The following is a 21775-nucleotide window of genomic DNA, read 5'->3' on the forward strand; positions in this document are numbered from 1 at the left end:
TATTTTACGTACATGAGTTGTTACTCTCTCATACACGGGACCTCCATTTTATGTCCTATCCGAGGGACAGAGTATTTTGCCTCTTGCTAGAGGGGACGGTATGCTTACACACAACATTGCTCAGTCCAGACTCGGGTTCGAACCCGGGCCGCGTGATCGTGAGGCAGACGCGCTACCGACTGAGCCAACTCACCGCCCAACTCTATCACTTCTGCTTCTATAGAGAAGAGGGTTATGAAAGATGGGGGAGGGGAGGGTTTAGGCCCCGGGGAGGTGCCCATTTGAACAAATTGAGATCCTATGTCTTTAGGGATGCTACCTGCCAAGTTTGGTAAAAATCCATCATGGAGTTTTCAAGAAGAAGAAGAAGAAGAAGATGAAAATGTAACGAGATATGAAACTCGTCACACCGAAGACGAGTTAGGTGATACGCTGGGGGTCATCAGATATCGGTCACGGGTGATCGACAACGAAAATGATATTAAATAGCTACTTAAAGTCATATTGAGAAACATTCGTGAAGTCCTATTTTTTATACAGTCCTACATAATTCAGATCAAATTGTTTCTGTCATGCAACCCAGTGGAAATTCCATGCAATTGTCGGCGTGTGCAAGTAAGTCGATTAGACAGGCTATGTAACTGAATATTTACCAATAGGTCTTCGAAATGTAAAAAAAAAAGAAAACAGAAATCAAACATGGCGATAAAGTCTTTTAAAAGTCGCCTTCACTTTAACATTTGTATTTTCAAATATGAACCTTGACCATTATTTACATAACCAAGAGGGCTATGTCTCATCTCGTCGTCATCATATGATATGATAAGTTTGACAAACCCTATAAGCCTGCAGCAGTCGAAGCAATGTGGGCTCCAACACAAAACAAAGGAATATTGTGTGTGTGTGTGTGTGTGTGCGCGCGCGCGCGCGTATGGGTGCGATTACATGAGAACGTGAATTCTACATGGACGAAGGTGTAATTACTCCACTGAAGAAAAAGAAAGTAAAAGATAGAAGTATTTTGTTTCGTGTTCTTGTGGGGTTCGAACCCGCACGTGCGCAACCTCACGTCTCTGGCGCCAGAGATGTCGCCTTTAATCTCTCCGCTATACGTCTCCATGAGGAAATATAAGGAACGTAAGCTTATATGTGAAAGATAAATCAGGAATTGTTTCGTCCACATTCCATTCTCATTTTCAGTTTTAAGCTGCAAAATTATCAACCTGATGATGATTACTGCAGTTTATTGTCTCAGCTACTTCATACTTAAGTTTCAAAGGAAATGTAACAAAATCAGCTGAGGTAAAGGTGCTTGAACGTTATCAAGTCAATGCATGGTTTAAAAAAAGAAATCACCTCCCATTGACATAACACGTAAACTTGGCTGATTTTGAGTCTTTGCGTTTAATCACAATTTCCAGTATGATGACGTTATCAAATTGCAAAACAATGACATAGACTTGAAAGAGAAATGTTCGAAGTACAATATCCGAATTTGGGATAATATTGAGCTAAAACAATAGAGATACCAGCAAATGAATGTCAGAAACAGTACCTCAAAAAATTCAATTCCACTTTTTTGATATCAGATGACGATATGATGACGTCATAGAGTATTCATGGAAATATTGATACTTGAAATGTTATTTGCAATTCGTATGCTTTTGTAATATGCAATAAAAACATAGGGTTACTGGACATTTTAAAGAGCTATGGCGAAATAAACAGAGACATGTTTTTCACTATATTTACACATAGACGCGCACGCGGATTTTTAACTTTGACGCCAGTGCATTCCTTTGTTATTGGTCAAAATCGATCGGAAATCAATGGATATTGTTACTTAATGTATCAGGAATCCAAATCAGTCGAAAAAAGTGCATTTTCATGTTGCTTACGCGCTGTGCGCACGAAAGCGTGCGGACGGACGCGTACGAGCGGAATTTTTTGAAACGCTTAAAATTGTCTGAAACCTCGAGAAAACCGGTCGGGAGTTCGTTTTGAGCATTTTATGTTTTTGACGCGCGCGTACGCGCACGTCATGGTGACCTGGGTAATTAGCATAGTACAGGATGATCAGACGTGACTTGAGCTTTATGTCTACCAAAAATGGTAAAGAAATGACATTTAGTCATGAAGTTATGATGGATCATTGAAAATCACAAAATGGCGCCTAGATGAGGCCACAGATAAGTTATCGTCGTGAAAATGTTGCTGTGCTGAGATATTGTCGTGAGATATGATGACTGAAAATTTCATGTGAAATTGTTAAGTCATTATTGAGATATTTTGTTTACAAAATTCGTCAGAAAGAAATGGGAATTTCGAGCAAACACTAATAGGTGATAGGCCGTTTAGCGTATCACCTCTGCTGAACCCGATATTGTAGCGGGTACAAAATTTGTGAAAATCTTAGCTCATAATATCGTAAAAACGTGAAAGTAGAGAGAACTGCAACCGAGTGCAGAGCACACGGTTACGTTTCTGCAGCAATCTGTGAGGCATTAAGCACATTAGTAGTATACTGCCGGGATATTATGTACGTACACAGGAAAGATAAACGAAAAGACTTCGTCTGCGCGCGTTTAGTTGATGGTATTTGCGAAGTGTCCCTTGGCCGTCATCGTGCTATCGAACATTTTACAGGTTCGATTCGAGTGAGGAGCACGCTTGAATCTCGTCATGGGGTTCGCACTGCTAAAGGCGAGTACAACGCTGTTGCTGATGATCACATTCGTTGTCGGTCTTGCGTTCTCACAGGAAGACCAGTCCAGCAACCTCGACGAAGGAACCATTGATAGGACCAACGATGTCAGACACAGCCAGTTTACAGAAAGCATTAATGATGCGACAGAAGAGACACAGGAACCCTTACAGGCATTGTACATGATAGATCCAGTGGCGGTAGGTTCCTTTTAGAAGTGTGTTTTGAACAGATATATCAGGGCCTGCGCTTGTACTGATAGGAAGCACCAAGTAAATATGGATAAATTAAATTCCAGATTAAATGAATGTTAAGTGAGCAGGAAAATAAGTGGGTTGAAATCATACAGCCTCTTTATTACTCCTTTGTACTGAAAATTAAACTATCGACATCTGCACAATAAAATATTTTCATTACTTCTCACGAAGATGTCGGGTGGCTCGGATTTTAATTATGTTTCACAATTACATGACTCCCGCATTATTCTCTTCCTCCTGCAAGTATTACAGAGTAATGTCGTAGCCTCTGTTCAACTTTTATAGTGCCAAGTTTATGTTCATAATGTCCCTGCTTTATACGACTGAATATCGGGGTGGGGTGTGTTCGCGCAATCGGCATTTATTGTCTATGAGCTCAAAATAGCAAAAACTGACAGCAGGCTTAAATCTGAACACGTAATGAATTAATCATGACAATTGTTAGATTGTTGATGAATAAATAACCAAGAAATAATAACCACCATTAATTATTGGACGTATTTGAGTGTATAGTGCATATTAAAAAAAAGATTCTCTAACTTCTTTTGAAAATATGTTCGTTGTCTGCACTTGACGAAATTTGGGGAACTCTTCTGTGTTATAAAACGCTATCATGATACATGAATTAGTTATCAATTAAACATATGCACGAAACATATGGAGAGTGATTAGAAGTAAGGGTTACATTATTGTATGTTAGCAATAAATTGTGTGCGTATGAATCCGCACACGAACAGGATTTTTTCCCAGAATGACTGGTGACTGAATGTTTCTCATCAGCTGCATTGTCTAGGTGAATTGACGTGTTCATTGTTGCTTTTGACACGAGGGATGTTATCGCATGTGACACTTGTCATGAAATTGAAGAGCAGTTCCTTAAACCTCAGCCCATGGCAAGGGGGCACATTGTGCCCCATCGTATTTTCATTTGCTACTCATACACGCTTCGCTCAATTTCGACTAAATTTGGTAAATTTTCCTCAAATCCTATTGCAAACATTTTGATATATTATAATTAGGTATGCTTTATATTGCTGGTTGCCATGGCAACCATAAATAAACAACCATGTATGTCCAATTTTGTGTATTTTTCTGTCCCTTAGTTAAAAGTGTAACAGTGGATAGAATGTGTGTTTTCCTGGCCACAATTTGCTAAAGGATGAAGTAATTATATGGTTGAGAATGGCCCTAGGATAGTCTTCTTATCATTTCTTTTGTTTTTCATGTGACAAAGGGGCATTAAAACAATAGATGCAAAAGGAATGATTGAAAATAGCAGTTTCGAAAGTTTTCCCTTTAATTTTGTATAATTTTGAATCTTATACACTCGTTTTATCTTTAGTGTCATTATTATGTCTATTGTTATCAATCTGCAAACTCAAGATTTCCAATATTATGGATATAATGATATAAAAGTTATTGGGCAAATTCTAAAGACACACAAAAAGGGTACAGTTAATTCCATTATATAATTCTTTAGATTATAATGTCGAATATCGCCCCCACATCGTAACCTTGAGACATTTCAAGCATAACAAACAGTCAAGTTTGAATTGCTCTTTCTTGTAAATATAAAAGCAATAGGTGTAATAATACAGACATATATTAGGAAAAACACGATTTTAGCATATTTTCTGTGTATTCTTTGAATCGTGGTGAATAGCGGTCCCAATTGGTAACCTTGAGAAAGTTGAATGGTAAAGTCATGTAGAGTATGACTTGCTCTATCAATGTGCCAAATCTGACGGTGGTACATCATATGATAAAGACAGAGGGAGCACAATATGCCCCCTTGAGCCTGGGAAGGGTCAAAATAACTTGGGCTTTATCATATGACGAAACATTCTGAAGTTAATCTGCTGATATACGGTATGATACATCTTACTAACATTTTAATGCGATTCGCATATGTTTACTTAAAATGTAGTGCGGCAAAATTGGATAAATGATTTAGTTAATGTTTGGATAGCTGAACATTGCTTGATAAATTTTGTAAGAAATACGTACAGTGTCTACTTCTTACAGTGGCAACAGCGTACAAATATTATGTAAGTTATGTGATAAACTTCAACTGCTTTCATTGGCAGAATGCGCACACTTGTGCCACTGCATATCAAAAGCAATTGGCCGTCTTCCTGACTAATATATCATAGTATTCAAGTTACATGCAGTCCTCAGCATTAAGCTATTCCCAATTTACAAAGCTTAAAGTTAAGGCAGTATTTGACACTGTCTACCTATACGTTTTAGGAGTACCATAACATAAAAGGCGTGATTGCAGCCGATGCGTGTCACATATTTATTTTTCAAACCATTTCGGGCAATTTAAAGATTTGACCAACACGCTATATAGCAAGAGTTTAATTCGTCTCCTGCCTTCATGCGATGATATCTCGCATGGAATGGTATCAGCAATATTGCTTTAATTACTGAAAGAGCTCGTAGCCTACACGTCTTCTCGACTTAAGCTATTGCTGTTACAGCTGTTAGCGTAGGAGAACGAATGGGTCGATATGCGCAGATATTGAAAATGCAACTTCAATGCGGGTATCGGTGTCTGATGCTTGCCAAGCATTGACGGCAAGAAGGACATAAGTAGGCAATTATTTTGATTATAGAATTACTAACACGATGCCTACAGCAGTCTGCAATGTTTAATATGTGAAAGTAATAGAACACCAACTAGACTTTCACAACATCACCCTACCGCATTCATGGAATGTGATACATAAATGTAATATGTTTCATTCATAATCATTTTCATATGCTGATTATATTCTGTAACGTGTAGGATCGAAAAAGGCTGTTCGTCGTATACATTCTGCACGTTCAGCCTCAGTATCTAAGTTATCGACCTTTTGAACCACCTGTATATTTATGTCCAGCAGGCATCACCTTTAACCTGCCGAATAAACTAGAATAAAGAGATCATTTAAGGAACACGAATATCATAAATGAAAAAAAAAATATCATGGAAAAAGACCGAGACTTCTGAAATACTAGTATTAAAGACACGGGTTTGCATTATTGTTGTCTTTACTGTGTGTAGTTTGCTTTTTATAGATCGGAAATGTTTGACTCTGTAAAGTACTGCACCGCGCGCGATCCGTAGGTAATTGTATTTTTTTAAATAATAGAGGGTTTGTTTCTGTTATACATAAATAATAAAACACATATGGATATCTAGCTTATATCAAAATGTCATATCGAGGGAATTTCGCTTTAAAAATTCTTTTACAACCAAGCTCAATTTGACTAGAATGATAGAAGTTTCATCCAAATCGGAAATGAAATGAGTATGCTATGGAATATTATATGCTATCTTTATTATGGTAGCCATATGCTATTTTTATTATGATAATCAATGCCATCACATAATTGCCACATAAATCTGTAACACTGAGTGCGCCTGGCAGGGATATAGGTTAGGGCGGACTACAGTACAGTATTCAGTTAACTTGCCCAATATCTGGCAGTCCTGTCAAACGCATCCAGTGTTTAAGTATTTTTGTCTTATTGTAATGATTGATTATGTCGAATTGTAATTGATTTTGTATTGTATGTCTTCTGCCGAATAAAATACTAATGATAATAATAATAATAGTAATGATAATAACAATGATAATAATAAAAATAATGGCAAATTCTTACATGCTTCCAACGACTATGAATAATGGTTCCCACGGTGACACGACATTTGCTCCTGCGACAATTACTCTGGTCTTATTCTCTCCCGAGACCTAGATAGGGTTAGTGTTAGGGTTGTGATAGGGTTTTAGGTTTAGTTTGATGTGAGGATTAGGATTAGGGTTAGGGCTATGTTTGTTGGTAGAATTTATGTTTGGCTTAGCGTGCAGATATTTCATTGGAGCAACTGTCACAACAGGGCAAATGTCATGGAACCGGTTGCCACATCGCATGTGCAATAGAAAAAAAAATGATGATAACTTCAATTCACAACTCTCCCCTTGGTTTGTACTGAAAAATAGCATACAGAGAAATTTTTGGAGGTCGATGATACAACTATAACCCGTTTTCCCTCTTATAGGGCTCATTGTGCTAGGTTATAACAAGATAAAATACATAAATTAAATGCAAAGAATTCGACAAATTCTTATAGTTTTCAGGTAAAAGAAAAATGTAATGAATGTTTTTGAAAAAAACATGTATAATACATATATTTCATTTTCAAATCAATAGGACACTCATCCCATTCGCGTTTGTATACATGCCCTTGATACAACAGTTTCATGAAAATATTCGAAGCCTTCCTATCTTATTTATAGTGCGCGCTATTGAAGTGCACTTTAATTCATGCTAACTCTTGCGTGCAACCTATCACATTAACAACGCAACAAAGTACCAATATTCACACACACAAAAAACACAAAAAACACAAACCTTCAGCAGACGCTCTACGTGGACTGCGTTGAGTATCGTGTTCAACGAAGTGAAAGTACCGAGTGGTTATGACCATTTCAACATTCACACATGCAAACGTTGAACCACGTAACAATTTAACAAATAGATTTAGCAAAATCTTTATGTAATATAAACCGCAAGTTTATAATGGTTGTGTGACAGCGCAATAATCAGTACTGACCCCTAACACGTGTCAGACCCTGTGTAATGCAGTGTTGCTGACGGACTATGACGGCACGGCATATGTAATGTAATATGAGATAATTGATCAGTTACTGGGAGCTTATTGTAGGTATTCTGTTATAGACTGCTTAAAAAGTTCAAAATCATGCTGCAAAAATTTCAGTAATTTACTTTATTCAGTACTTCATGGTTATGTGAGTACAAAAGGTATAGGAATTAAAGTCTTCCTATGGTTCCTAATAGATACGGTCATTCATACACGTAAACACACACAAAAAAAAAGACCAGTGGTTGTTGTTGTTTTTTCCATAGGCCTTAAAAAGCAATAACTCACAATATTTACCTACATGATCTTTGAAAATGTCTTCAAACTATATCATTTATGGAGTAGCAAGTGCAGAGAAAGTCTATAGAGAAGTTCATCTAAGATAGATGCCGCTGCTCGATCATTTCTAGATTTCGTTATACGGGGCAAATGAAAACCTGTTTAACGTAGGATAATTTTACATCACTGAATTTTGTCCTTGGCAGCTCTCATCGAGAAAAGTTGATGCATACTGAATGCATGACTGACTGTTGTGATACTGAAACAAGGACAATAGAGTGATTAAAAACCGTCTGCTCGGTTGCAATCTTTCGCATGATATCACATTGCTTACTTCATTTCGAAAAAAAACCAAACAAACAAGCACAAGGTTAAAAGACAGAAAGTGATAATGAAGACGCGACTGCGAAACGACTGAGATACACATTGAAATTTTGTTCCAAAGTAACGACCTATCGTGCCCATGAACATGATAGATATTGATTATGCGTCTCCGTGTGTGGATAGTTAGTGCCATTGGCGTCCACGTGATTTCTTAGAAGGTTACGTCTTGACACGACTCTAACATATCATTTTATAAAGAACTATTCATTTATCGAAATTAATTGAAAAAATTATAAAATTGGCTTTACTAGGAGGGCACAATTTCAAACAATTTCGCAACACAGAGCTCAGATTTACACTTTTGCACATATTTCTGGACGAGATTGACTTTTACGCTCTATCATTAGGTGAAGTTAGAAAATGAACGTAATTATACCCAAAATTACAAGTTTTAACACAAAATAATTGCACTAAAGGCCCATTGCTGTACATTATGCTAGGGGAGGTGTTTAAACACTTCAAAAGACACCCCACCCCGTACGTATGTGGTAAGTAATTCCTACCATAAGTTTAATCCTTCTGATTTTTGTGTATTTCAGATTGGCTATGTCCAGAATGTAAAGGTTACTCCTTACAGAACAGTGGAAATGACGACAGTGGCCAAAAACCCGCCCCTCTTCGGTAAGTGAAGAGCAGTATAAGCAGGGTTTTGCCCAGTTTCAGTATCTGGTCTCTTCTCATAGCTACTGTGTGTGTGTGCGTGCGTGTGTGTGTGTGAGGGAGAAAGAGTTTGCATTAAAACCTGCATGTTCTGAAAAAAAAAATAAAGAAAAGGTGATGACTTCAGTACTTTATCAGAGTGGTTTATAACGATAAGACATAAAGCAATTAAAGCACCGAAGTAAGTTTTGATCCATCGAAAAATCTTCTCCATCCCATTGTCTTGGTATCATAATACGCCACGCTCCTATTATGTCCTGTTTGATAACGTCCCGACATTTCTGCAGAAGTAAGAAACCTGATCTCGCGGGAAGAGTGTGACAGTCTCATCGCCTATGGGGAGTCAGTTGGACTTACGCGCAGCAAAGTAGTAACAGCAGAGTTCGACGAGAAGTACGGTGTCTACACAAAAGACGGGAGCACGACGTCATACAACCAGACTGAATGGGGAGCTACTTTTGCCAAGTATGACGAAGATGCAAATGGACTACTTGATTACAAAGAGGTTCAGGCGTGTCTGCCCGGGTACACAACGGATGAAGGCGAGCTGTCTATTGCCGAAATACAGCGTCTCTTCTTGGATTTCGACTTGGACGCAGATTCAGACCTACATTTAGGACTGAATGAATTTTGGGCGATGCACAGCAGGGATGTAGAAGCCATGATGAAAGTGAGATATTTATGATTACAAAGGGCTTCTTTGCGTATGATAATTTGCAGAAAACCATGGCTCACCTCAGACTCAGGCAGTAATCACGTTTACTACCAATCTGCTATACAACATCTAACAAGAAAGCATGTGGGGCCTACAGTCCTAATGAAATAAAACAATTGATTTATAAATAACGTAAACTATAATAACCGCAGTGCTCATTATAACGACGACCATCGTATAAGTTGTACAGCCAATGAAAAAAAAAAACACAGAAAAAAATTTGCTGAGACGATTGTTCTGTTTCTTTTTTTTTTTTCTTTTTTTTGTGACTGATTATTACATGTCATTTACCTCTCGGCATGTATACGTGATTGGTTTGACAGAAGCTCGTAGAGTTATTCTCAAAGTTGACTGCAGAGGTGCGAAATAGTGTTTGATTTTGCGAAGAAAATTGGAACATACTTCATATAAAGATGTAAAAAAGAAAGAGAGCTACATTTGCTTCCGTTGTCTTTTGTATTGTCCATAGAACTGGTTTTCTTTACGAACTGCGGGACAAATTGATATGTCGGTGGCGTCAAAAGGGCGTGGCCGCATCAGCGATCAGACATGGGTTGATTGGAGGAACTTGCCAGGTGGACTGTTGAATGATCTCGGGGACAGGTAAGACCTATCTCATTTATGATGTACGTGTCATTTATCATCTGTGTCTGTTTTGTGTTCCGTGTAAGGTGTAACTGCTCAGTTTGCTGTATAAGGATTGTATCGAACAATGTTGTATGGATCTTTTTGTTTTACTAAAAGGTTATCTGGGCTTACGAAGCTGGATCCGAATATATTACAGACTAGTGAGCACATGCAGGTAAGGTTTATGTGTTTGTAAATATATGAGGTTTCTTGCAAGTGACTATTTTGTTACTAGACAAATTTGATGAAAAACAAGGAGAGAATATTTTCCCACCTTCAAAACTTCCGGGGGTAATTCATACTTACAATATTTTTTCGAATTCTCCCGTAAAGTGTGTGTGTGTGTGTGTGTGTGTGTGTTTGGTGGTAAATTTCTCTGCATGTTTCTGAATGAAAGGAAAACAGAAATGGTGGGTTAACAAATGCAAATCATATGAGTGCTTTTGGACTGACTGATCATGATAAAGTGATACCAATGAAAGCAGAGAGAGTTTGCATGCAGGTGTGATAATACCTCACTTGGTGCCAAAATGGAGCTACATGGTGCCAATCTTAATGTCAATCATCTTTTGAAAGTCTTTGCATGATTCTGCGCTTTGGCTGAAGGTTGTGCATAACGATCTGATCCTTCTGTTTACATTCATCAGCCATTTTTTGTCTTTTGCTCAATAATTTCATACCTTCACTATGGAGTAATGCCAAACAATAGCTGCAACCATATTGATGACAATGATACTGTTGATATGTTAATATGAACTATGTGTAACTACCCCACGGAAGGCAAATTTCTATGATCAAAATGCAAAGAAGAAAGAAAGAAAATAAATCAAGCCTGAACATATTTTCCTGATATAGTGATACTGTTACAAGTATTTATTGGAATTTGGGTTTGGTAAAGTCTGAGTTCAATTAAGAAGAGAGAGAGAGAGAGGGAGAGAGAGAAATGTTCCACCGAATGCACTTGAAAGAGGAGTAGGTCTGAATCCTAGAATCCTTTGATATATTGTTGCTTTTACAATCTTTTTTTTTCTTCAGTGCGACAGAAACCAGGAACTTGCGTTACTTTAAATTAACCGCCTGTCAATTGAACACTTTTCAAAGTGAGATTCCCACAAATTATTGATGATAATGAAATGCCTGAAATATAGGCATACTGGTTTTATCGGATAAAGTTAAAGGAAAGGAGTATGATATAATGACAGCGATCTTTTCTCTGCAGGTTGCCCGTTACTTTCCGGGAGGTCATTATCATGCTCACTACGACACTGAAGAATTCGACACGGACAAGGAATGCATACACACTAAGACTGTTTTTGAAGGAGTGCATCACACACATCCAAAAGGCAGATTGTGTCGGTCAGTGTATTGCAATAAGAGAATATCTTTGTCATGCGCAATTTCCAAGTATTTTACTATTTTACTCCAGCATCCCTTAATTGTGATTTCAATATAACGCTGTATTTCGTAGTGTTGGTTGGTGTGGCATGGTAATCATTTTAGTTCCCTCATAAAACAGAAAAAAAAAATAATTGAATTGTGGCAAAGAACACGACCCAATCAATGTTGATATGATATGACATATTGATCTATCATGTTATTTATTTTACCCTATCCATCTTCTGGGCTTTCGATGATTTCTCATTCTTCCTAGCAGCCAACAGACAGCTTGAAAATGCCAACACGATCAAGTGTTTACTACCATGACAATACGTGAATGATAGACATATCTTTAGAACCATTTAACCAGAAGCATATTGCTCGGAAATTTGAGAAGCATGGAAATGATGTGTATGGCCCAAAACTTCATCTCATTGGGCCGAATGCATAAAACAAGCAATTGCTTGTAAGCAATTGCTTCAAGCAAAAGCACAAGCTCGTCTAGCAAAAGGTCTAGCTCAAGCAATTGCTTAAATCCATATGCATAACCTTTTGCTTGTACTTATACCTTTTGCTTGTCCCGCACAAGCAATTGCTTACGTTTTCAACAAAAGGGACGTCACGCCTGTGCGCACACAAGAACAAAGGCGAGTGTGACAGCATGTATTTGAAAGGGCGTGTGTGTGCGGAAACATTTCCTGACATAGCAGAAGAGCTATGAAATGACACTCATAAATGCACACACACATCTACACACACACACACACACACACACACACACACACGTACTGGCTGATCCCACCACTGCTTATAGTAGCCCGGATGTGCCAGATCGCACGTGGAGAGAGGTCTCCTTGCTCTCCACCGAAGTCAGACATCCTACCTGTTTTTCATCACATTTTGCGTGCTAACCACTGGACATTCCCGTTGTTAAAACGAAAAAGTTTCTTACACTACTTAGGAGTAATTTCTCGTAGATTTATACCACTCATGCGCAAGTGTGGTCTTTCTTTTATTGATATGAATATGATACTTAAAAGGGAACGTCCCAGTTAAGCAAAAGCTTAAGCTCATTTTACAGAGCTTGCAAAATCGTAAGCAATTGCTAGCAAGAATAAGCAAAAGGTATGTTTTAAGCATACGTTTTTAAGCAAATGTTTGGTCTCTAAGCAATTGCTTGCGGGCAGCAAGCAATTGCTTGTGCTTGCTAGCAAAAGCTTCTGCTCGCAAGCAATTGCTTGTTTTTATGCATACGGATTCGAGTAAAAGGCTAGCACAAGCAATTGCTAGCGTTTATGCATTCGGCCCAATATCAGAGCCCTACGGCCTAACGTACAACATTGGTCTCCACAGGTATATTACCATCATGTACTACCTGAGTGATGTGGAGGAAGGGGGGGAGACGGCTTTTCCGCTTGCAAACAACGAAACGTTTGATCAACAGGTAATGGACCACAAAATCACCCAGCCTTGTCCCTCATACCAGACACTTCGCATACATATGCTGTTACCTCCATCACCGAGGTTATGACTTTGTTGACTTTTTTTTTCTTTATGTCGATGACAACGTCACGAAGAAGTTGTGAGGAAATAAGTGAAAATCCATTGATCGTCATTTTTTTCGTTTTACTGCCTATGACTGCAAGTTTAAGCCTTCACAGCATTATGGCCTTGCTTGAAAGAGCCCACAATCTAATGAGTTTATAACAGTTCCGAATACAAAACTTTTTTCACAGAGTGATAAAGATGATCAGTGATTGCCTTGCTTTTGTCATGAACGTCAATAATCATGTGGTAACTCAATACATGAATTCGAAAATAAAATAATATCACTAAAATGTGGAATAGATCACATTGACGGACTATGACGACTTTTCAGGTAAAATTTGCGGCTAATCAATGATTGCCCAGCTTCTGTCGTGTGCGTCTACAATAGTAACTAATTACGTGAATTCGAAAATATGGCCTCATTTTACATAATAATGATAATAATAATAACAAATTCTTACAAAGCGCATTTCAGACCTGAAAAGAATTTCAATGCGCTTTACAAACAAACAAAACAAATTATACCATAATACAAAATATAACAACAAAAATCACAATTTACCAAACACAATATATTACTCTACAATAACTATTTTTCAAACGTACATAAAAGGTCAGAGTTGCCAGAGTTACATTGAAGGTCTGTGACGACATTTCTGTAATCTTCAATAATATGGCAAATAGATAAATTAATATAAAAACGAAATGATCCCACTTGAATTGTGTATCATTTACATTGAAGGTCTATGATGACATTTCTGGCAAAATTTGTGACCTGTCAAATCACTGTTACGAGGCTAACGCCGTAGTGAAACCGGAGAAAGGCAAGGCAGTCATGTGGTACAACCACAAACGTCATCCACAAACGGGTTAGTATAGCGTGGTCATAATCTGCATGTATGTTCACTTAATATGACATATGATTTTAACGTAATGAGATTTCTTGGTGCAAAGCAAACACCCTTGTTCATTCTGATACTTTTATTGCGGATAAGTTGTTGTACATTGCGACTCCCTTTGCTCTTGAAAATGATATGCACATTAGCTTACCATATCAGCCGTATACTTAAATATCATATATTTCCCTATGATTCATCATTTTCATATTCCCAGAGCATGTCAATATGCATATGACCAATATGAAATTAAAAACTGTTAAAAAATTCATGCATATATTGCACAATATATCAACGTCAAAGACTATGTTACATTGTTATTTTAGTCGGAAGGAGTTATCACGTTGAACTGAATTCCATTGATGATACCGCTTTGGCGCGCTGTAGAAACCGCCATAACTTCCGAAGTACACACATGCACACACACAAAACGAAGTGTAGGCCTATAGCATTTGACGACCATGACCCCATAATAGACCGTTGTTGGTAAGGTGCATCTCATTGTATGCAGGATTTTGCAATTGCCACAATGTTGTTCTTTATCATTCATTTAGTATTAAAATCGTACATTTACTTAATTACTGAAGAGAAACTGAAACTTTCTTGTTTTGCCGCTCACATTATTCAGTCTGTTTCAACATAATCTGAATACGTAGATAACGTGAAATGTTTATCAGGAATAGCTCTCAGTGAAGTGTTACTGACATTTATTCCATAGTAACGTTGAGGAAGTGCCGTTATTTTAAATGAAATAAACGAAATAAGCAGTTACTGAGTTGATTCAGTTTTGCATTCATTTTGTTAGCGATTGCAATAGTGGTCGTATATCTTTTCGATACAGACATTCTTTCATGTCTAGTTCACATTTTTATGATGAGACAAAGTACAGCGTGTTCATGCAAACATACTTCATTCAAAATACCAATATCTTATACAAAAATTCTAAGTCTTATTACCAGTCTTACTGCAAGCCCTGCTTTCACAATAGGCAGGATGGCAGTATGCTTATTGTTTTCAGTGAGTACATTCTTTGAGCAAATATTACGGGTGGACCTGTAAATGTCATGGTAGGAAAAAATAGCAGTAAAGTACAAAGCTCACTGTGCTACGGAGATATTTATGTACATACACAGGGAGCTAGTTCAGGCAAGAAGGTCACCGAGGCGAATGAGGAGTCATTGTCAGAAAGTCGAACAAGCGTCGCGTATGGCTTTCCTGATGATTTATATGCTTATGATATTAACAGATATCTTATTCCCTAAATACATAATCAAGCCTTCCCAACAGATACTTTTTTCTTGCAAAAAAAGAAACAACAACGCGACCCAAGAACTCTTTAATTTGATTTGTCTTCTTTCTTTAAGTTTATTATAGATTAGACATATTAGTCAAATACACAGGAAATCGTTAAGATTGGTTTACCGTCCCTACATTTCTCTCCACAGATATGTCACAAATTAATGAATGTCATCATTAGCCCTTCTTTTAAAATTCTTTTTTTTTAACTTTATATTGACATGTTTCTAATCTTTTATTCCACTGCAACTATCTACCTATCAATGCATTTTTTTAAATCCATCTATTACTCATGAAGTGTTTGCATGTTAATGGTTATCAGGTTGGTTAGGTCCAGTGGACAAGTATTCCCTTCATGGTGGCTGTGACGTCAGAAAAGGAGTCAAGTGGATAGCAAACAACTGGATCACAGTCGATGATGTTTATGCAAGGTAATCAAAAACAAAACAAAACAAAACACAAACGGTCCATATGGTGAGCATGAGCTTATGCAAAGTTCAAAACGTGGCATTTATTTACCTCCAGTCTGAAACGGTAGGAAATATTTCCCAAGTTCTGTTTTTCCTTGTTTAGATCAAATCCCGTCCTGCCAAAAACAAAATTTGCAGAAGAAAGGCAAACAAACCCAAAGCAACTCAAAGCAGCTCTTTATTTCAGTTTTTCTTTACGGATTAACAAGTCTTTATCCCGATTGTAATGGATCGAACAAAGAATCTTGTTTATTCTATTTTGACCCTGTAACTCCAACAGAAAGGTAAAGTTTGCTCTATTCACTTATTCTGTTCGGGTTAAAAAAGTGTTTAAAGACGCAATCTCTATTGTCAATGTACCTAATACGTATCCAATTGCCATTAGCAAATGAATAACTTGCACTTGTATGCCTGCAGATTTTATCTAAAACAGATTGGAATGTGATCCCTGGCTAGTGGATTTGTAGAGGCAAAATGATCAATGCGAAGAATAAGAAAAATATGAGGAGCTCGAGCTTTTGGACGATGACATAAATTTAACACACTATTTGTTATAATGAATAACACCTGTACCAAGTCATGTTTGTTATGTCTATTTTAATTAGATCAAGTGTTCTCATCTGAGATGGGACTATAAGAGGCTTCGAGTGAGACAACAAAAACTACATGAATGGAGTTCTCCAAAACCAAGTGGTGAAGAAGACGACAGAGTAGTGAGCGGCTTATCATCGGTGGACGGGACGAACGAACGTGCGTCAGGCGCTGCGTCAGGCTCTGAACGCTATTCGACAGAAACAGTCGAGTCGGGGAAATTGAGTGATCAGTTAATTGACCATGCTGATCGTGAGCAAAGTAAAACAGAACTATAATACATTGACATGTAAGAAGAAATGACTTGTGGAGGAAGGGATATTACGAATGTTCAGTTTTAAGTGCTATTGAGGGAAGTAAAATCAGTCTGGAGTAGAAGTCGACGGACCTAATAACGGTTTAATCTTTGATGTTTCAAAAAGCTGAACATTTCCACCAACAACAGTGATCAGCCGTTTAATTGTACATGTTAGTCAAAGTACACCACATCGTGAGATAATCTACCTTCAACCTGATATTTTGCGATGGCAATAGCTGTAGCATTTCCACCTGCACAACGCTAGACATTTTGCGCGCTGTTTTTGCTCGCAGTACTTCATAATGGTATTCTTATATGACATGCTGTTTCTTAAACTTACATTCCGTTGGCAATTCATCAATCGCCGAATTTTAAGCGTCATGTACAAGGCTGAATTAGACATTTTCATTCTATATATCGACTGTGCTGTAATTTCATAGTTCTGCCGTTTGGTCTAATGTGTAAATTGTCTGCACGAAAATATTCTTCCATTGGAGAACATAATGTCGACTTGGTGTCACTCGATTATGTTTATCAATTCGCTGACTGGTATTTGACTTATCTATATGATACAAAAAAGCACATAAAATTATATAAATGTCTGTTATGTAAGTTATGATTCAAATCATCCGATAGTGCAATAATACGCAATTTTTCCACACAAGTGATGCCAAAGTTCTCATTCTCTTCCCCCACTCTCTATTGTCTCTCTATTATCGATTAAAAGGACTTCCAATAGCTATTATTTATAGTATTTAAAACGGAACGTTGTTTTATGGTGCTCTTTTACCTGTGACCCTACCCGAAAATATGTTTCTCCGCGCTTGATGTCATAATCATGATTACGTAATAATGTACATAAAGGGCGGCGGAATGGTCCTGGCTGGGGTAATACATTCCGGTTGTCCCTTCACGTCCAGGTGGAAGCATTTAAACATCATAACGTAGTTATGAATTTCTCTCAAAGAAATGCCTTTGGTCTTTTATAGCGTTTGGTATTAATAAACAAAAAACTAAGGTTTTTAATGTCATGACCAAAGCTTTATAATTCCTTGTTCCCTTCACGCTACCTTCATGACATATAGTATTCAATTTGGGTTTTCATTGACACAAGCAGGTTTACTTCCTTGTTATTGTGAGGTAACACTTTCAAACATGTATAATTTCTTATTGTGTCTTAGTTGATTCTTCTATAAAATGTAGGCCTAATGATAAGCCTGATGCTTTATTCAAGTACTTATTTCAAGTATTTTGAAGTGGGAACTGAAATACATGGAATGTATCATAGAACCCTAGACTTCTAGTTTCGGCTTTCAATTTAGCATGATTTAGGATATAACCAGTATCTTGCCCAGGCGTGTGTACCAAAGGTACGCTACAATTCAGTCATTTGTTTAATAGCAAACTGGTAGTGTGATCATATCCAATATTTCCAGTAGAATGGAAAACGTAAAGGCTAAATAGAGAATGCATTTGTTCATCGCAAGTTTGAATGCATGACTCTCGGTTTATTGACCTGTAAACAACAGACTATCTATCGATGACAGATTTCGGAAACGTTATTAGGTACCTGCTGAAAATGACAGTTGATATTGCAGGTGGTCTCAGCTATTCATTTGATTCTCCATGTAAACTTACTATTTCCAGTACAAGTATGTAAAGCCAAATAAGGGATTTCATAAGTAACTGTTACGAAAAGGGGTGTGTTCTAAAAAGACATGTCAACATACTTAATGATCACCTCATCACTTCATTTTCCTTATTTGTCCCTAGTCTTCGTTGGGAACCATGGGTTACACTATGAAACAGGCCTATTGTTTACATTGCAACATTTTTCAGTATGCCTTACCACTGCATTTTCGCTGATGACTCGCAACTGTATCTTTACGTGATCGATATGAACCAGGCGGTCAAGACAGCAATACTCTTTGCATGTGTCGCAAGTATCAACATCTGGAATTTTAGAAATAACCTCATGTTATAGCGGGTTCACCACATGAGTTTATGTACGCATTCTCAAACCTATCTTATCCCCGCACCTAGTATGGCTATATCTAAATGCACTCATCACCTTTGCTATTGCTTGGTTTAAGTTGGATATCGAGAATCATAATAAGGAACCACACTCCTGAAGATACATATTATCGCATGTTTCATGTGGTAGTTTGATCGGCATATAGGTTTCTAACAGGCACACCTCGTGCAGATAGAGGGATCGCAAAGTTTACAAAACTGACTTAAAATCCTCTCATGATGAAGCACCAGTACATAATTAATTCAGTCAGTTATTGAACTGAAATTAAGTTTTCATTGGACAGGTCACTACACCACTTTGGGAAATCATTGAAAGCGCATTTTCCTTACTTGACAATAATGTACTGTTAGCCTTTTAGTATTTCTACATTGTGAACGTTGTGATTTAGGTTTTTTTTCTGAACAGCGTTTTGTAATGCATGATTGATAATAGTCGTCATGATAATACAAAATGACAATCAATGTAATGATATCGGTGAAACAAGCACAACAGTCGAGCTAAACAGAGCACGTATTATTTACTTGTTGTTGTTGTTGTTTTTTTTTTGCCTGTCACCTTTGCCTAGGCTGTATTTACACACGCACACTTCGACTTTGTATTTCCATAATGGACGAATTCATTTGCGTCCTGTTTCCATGTTCACACACATATAGGTTAAACCTCAGATACTACTTTGCATGCTTGTGCATTTTACTGTGCTTGGTAATAGATATAACAAAATCATGGCGGTAACTCTACACGAATGACACATTTTGGAATACAGGTAATATGGATTCCTAAAAGGTAATGTACCGTCGAAGTTCATCCGTGGAAGCATATGCATGAAGGTAATTACTATTTCCATCAGGGTCCTCCATGCGTGCTTAATAGAGTCAGGCTAAGTGAAAGCTGCAATAATTGAAGGAGCAATATTATCACAAACAGTGCCATTCCTATACGACGGGATAGTCAATTTGACTGTCCCTGCTGTCCGCAGTTCACGTGGTGGCACCATAATTTTCCTCTCAGAAATACACTGTACCTCGTTGAGAGCTGTCAAGAGGAGAATACTCACTACATTTTGGTGTGCTTTACTTTGTTTGTTTGTTTGTTTGTTTTGGTCTTTGTGGGATGTATGTTTTGACTTTGATAAATGCAGCTTTTGAACTGAGTTTGATCAAAGCTAGAGTTTAGTACATGTTTTATCTTTCCAGTTGACGAGCACATCTAACGCCTCCCACAACATTTGAATAAGATTGTCTTATGTGATATTTCCAATTATTTATTGACGTATCTCCAAAATGTACTTAAACTCACATAAGGTGATTGTCCTTATCACATATTATGTCTTGCCGCTAATCACAAGAAGATTTTGTAGAGGATTCCAGTGACTATAATTCCGTGAACTACCACAAACTCATTATCAGTGAATTTCAAGTAAATTGTAGCTACTTACAAGAGAAACAGTTCGGGTAAAGAGGAAATTGAGCGATATGTTTGTCCAATATCCAAAGTTCGGAGTGCATTATATATGATGCAAAAAGTCTAAGGACTAGCATCGTACCCAGAAGAAGGAATAATACTCTCTAGAGTAATCTGTGCTCAGTTATCATTATTCATTGTTGCTCTGTAAAGGCTTCGATAGAAAAGCGAGTTATGTATGGTGGTGGATGACTCCAATGAAAGAAAGGATTAAGAGCACATCGACGAAACTGATGATTTACTCTTTTTCTTCAGTTCTTCATAACACCAATGTCAGCATTTAAATAAAGACATTGTACACAACATTCACAATACAACTTACTATAAGAAAAGAACGTGCAATGTATAGTTAGACTACCACTGAAGAAACATGTTAACATAATAGAAGTTCATTCATGAAGGTTTTAAGAAACCAAAAAGATGTAGCTGTATTTATAGTTGTATAGTTATTTTGGGCTGACATGCTTTAGAGCAAAAGCGATTAAAATCGCTCTTGCGAGCCCAGACCAGCATGTAACATTTTCCTTATTTATGTCTTGTGTCATTTTTATGTGCATGGTATTTGTTATGTATTTTGTGCTGTTGTACTGTCATTACACTGTAAAAAATTTGTTTAGTTTCTAAACACCTAACTAAACACTTTTCTGTGACAGTTTAAAAACACTGCGACGCGTTTATATATTAAACATGTTTAGGAACTAAACACATGCTGTGTTTATTTTCAGCACACCCTAGGTGTTTATCACACACACATGTTTATGTTTTAAACGGTTCTGATGTTTAAAAACTAAACACCTGCTCTGTTTATAGCCTAAACACCAAACGTTTACACCATAATCACTCACAGTGTTTAAATACTAAACACCGCACAGTCACATAATCACCCACAATGTTTAAGATCTAAACACTGAACCAAAAAATAAACATGACGCACTGTTTACGATGTAAACACTGCGACATGTTTATTCGCTGTGACAGATTAAAAACACTGCGACATGTTTATTTGCCATTTGAGTGTTTATTCTCAGAACACATGTCTGATTTTTAGATCGATCACAAAATTGCATACACTAAACATGTGACATGTTTACATATTAAACATCGCAATTTCTCAGTGTTTATATGATACATGTTTACACCTGCATGCTGAGTGTTTATATGAGACATGTTTACACATCATACATGGTAATTTCCACGTGTTTATATGAGACATGTTTACACATCATACATTAATACATGCTAATTTCTACGTGTTTAAATGATACATTACTCACATGCATGTTAATTCCCATGTAATTATAAATGTAAAGTGGATTGTTTCCACTTTTGCATAGAATGAGATAAATGCATAACATTATATAGAATTTACCCAGTGATGTACCAAATCATCAGCACACTTACAACGCATAATACCAGGGAAGACCTGGGTTAGCTTTCACAAACATTTTGGCTACAAGAGTCAAAGGCACTTCTCTGAATGTAAGTTATCAAAACATCAGTCAAAGCTTGGGCAATATCTGATGAAT

The 21775-nt window shown here is 37.2% G+C and overlaps 1 protein-coding gene across 1 annotated transcript; it reads left to right on the plus strand.

The window, feature by feature from the left end:
* The first annotated feature begins 2590 nt into the window (after positions 1 to 2590).
* LOC139738781 (transmembrane prolyl 4-hydroxylase-like) lies at positions 2591 to 20846 on the plus strand. The gene is made up of 10 exons (XM_071649419.1): positions 2591 to 2904; positions 8815 to 8896; positions 9223 to 9605; positions 10120 to 10253; positions 10395 to 10452; positions 11497 to 11633; positions 13008 to 13098; positions 13945 to 14071; positions 15717 to 15825; positions 16517 to 20846. The coding sequence occupies exons 1-10, from the start codon at positions 2683 to 2685 to the stop codon at positions 16731 to 16733; spliced, it is 1560 nt and encodes a 519-aa protein (XP_071505520.1). The 5' UTR covers positions 2591 to 2682; the 3' UTR covers positions 16734 to 20846.
* Positions 20847 to 21775: the final 929 nt, after the last annotated feature.

The sequence above is a fragment of the Diadema antillarum genome, unplaced genomic scaffold (genome assembly GCF_040938485.1).
Source record: "Diadema antillarum isolate AM-2024a unplaced genomic scaffold, OU_Dant_1.0 seq00000768_RagTag, whole genome shotgun sequence".
Classification (NCBI taxonomy): Eukaryota; Metazoa; Echinodermata; class Echinoidea; order Diadematoida; family Diadematidae; genus Diadema; species Diadema antillarum.

What these genes read in the sequence shown, in the direction of transcription:
- LOC139738781 (XM_071649419.1), top strand. Translation starts at nt 2,683, where the DNA reads ATGGGGTTCGCACTGCTAAAGGCGAGTACAACGCTGTTGCTGATGATC. An exon ending in CAAAAACCCGCCCCTCTTCG is followed by an intron (nt 8,897 to 9,222) that starts GTAAGTGAAGAG and finishes ACATTTCTGCAG; the next exon opens with AAGTAAGAAACCTGATCTCG. An exon ending in AGACTAGTGAGCACATGCAG is followed by an intron (nt 10,453 to 11,496) that starts GTAAGGTTTATG and finishes TTTTCTCTGCAG; the next exon opens with GTTGCCCGTTACTTTCCGGG.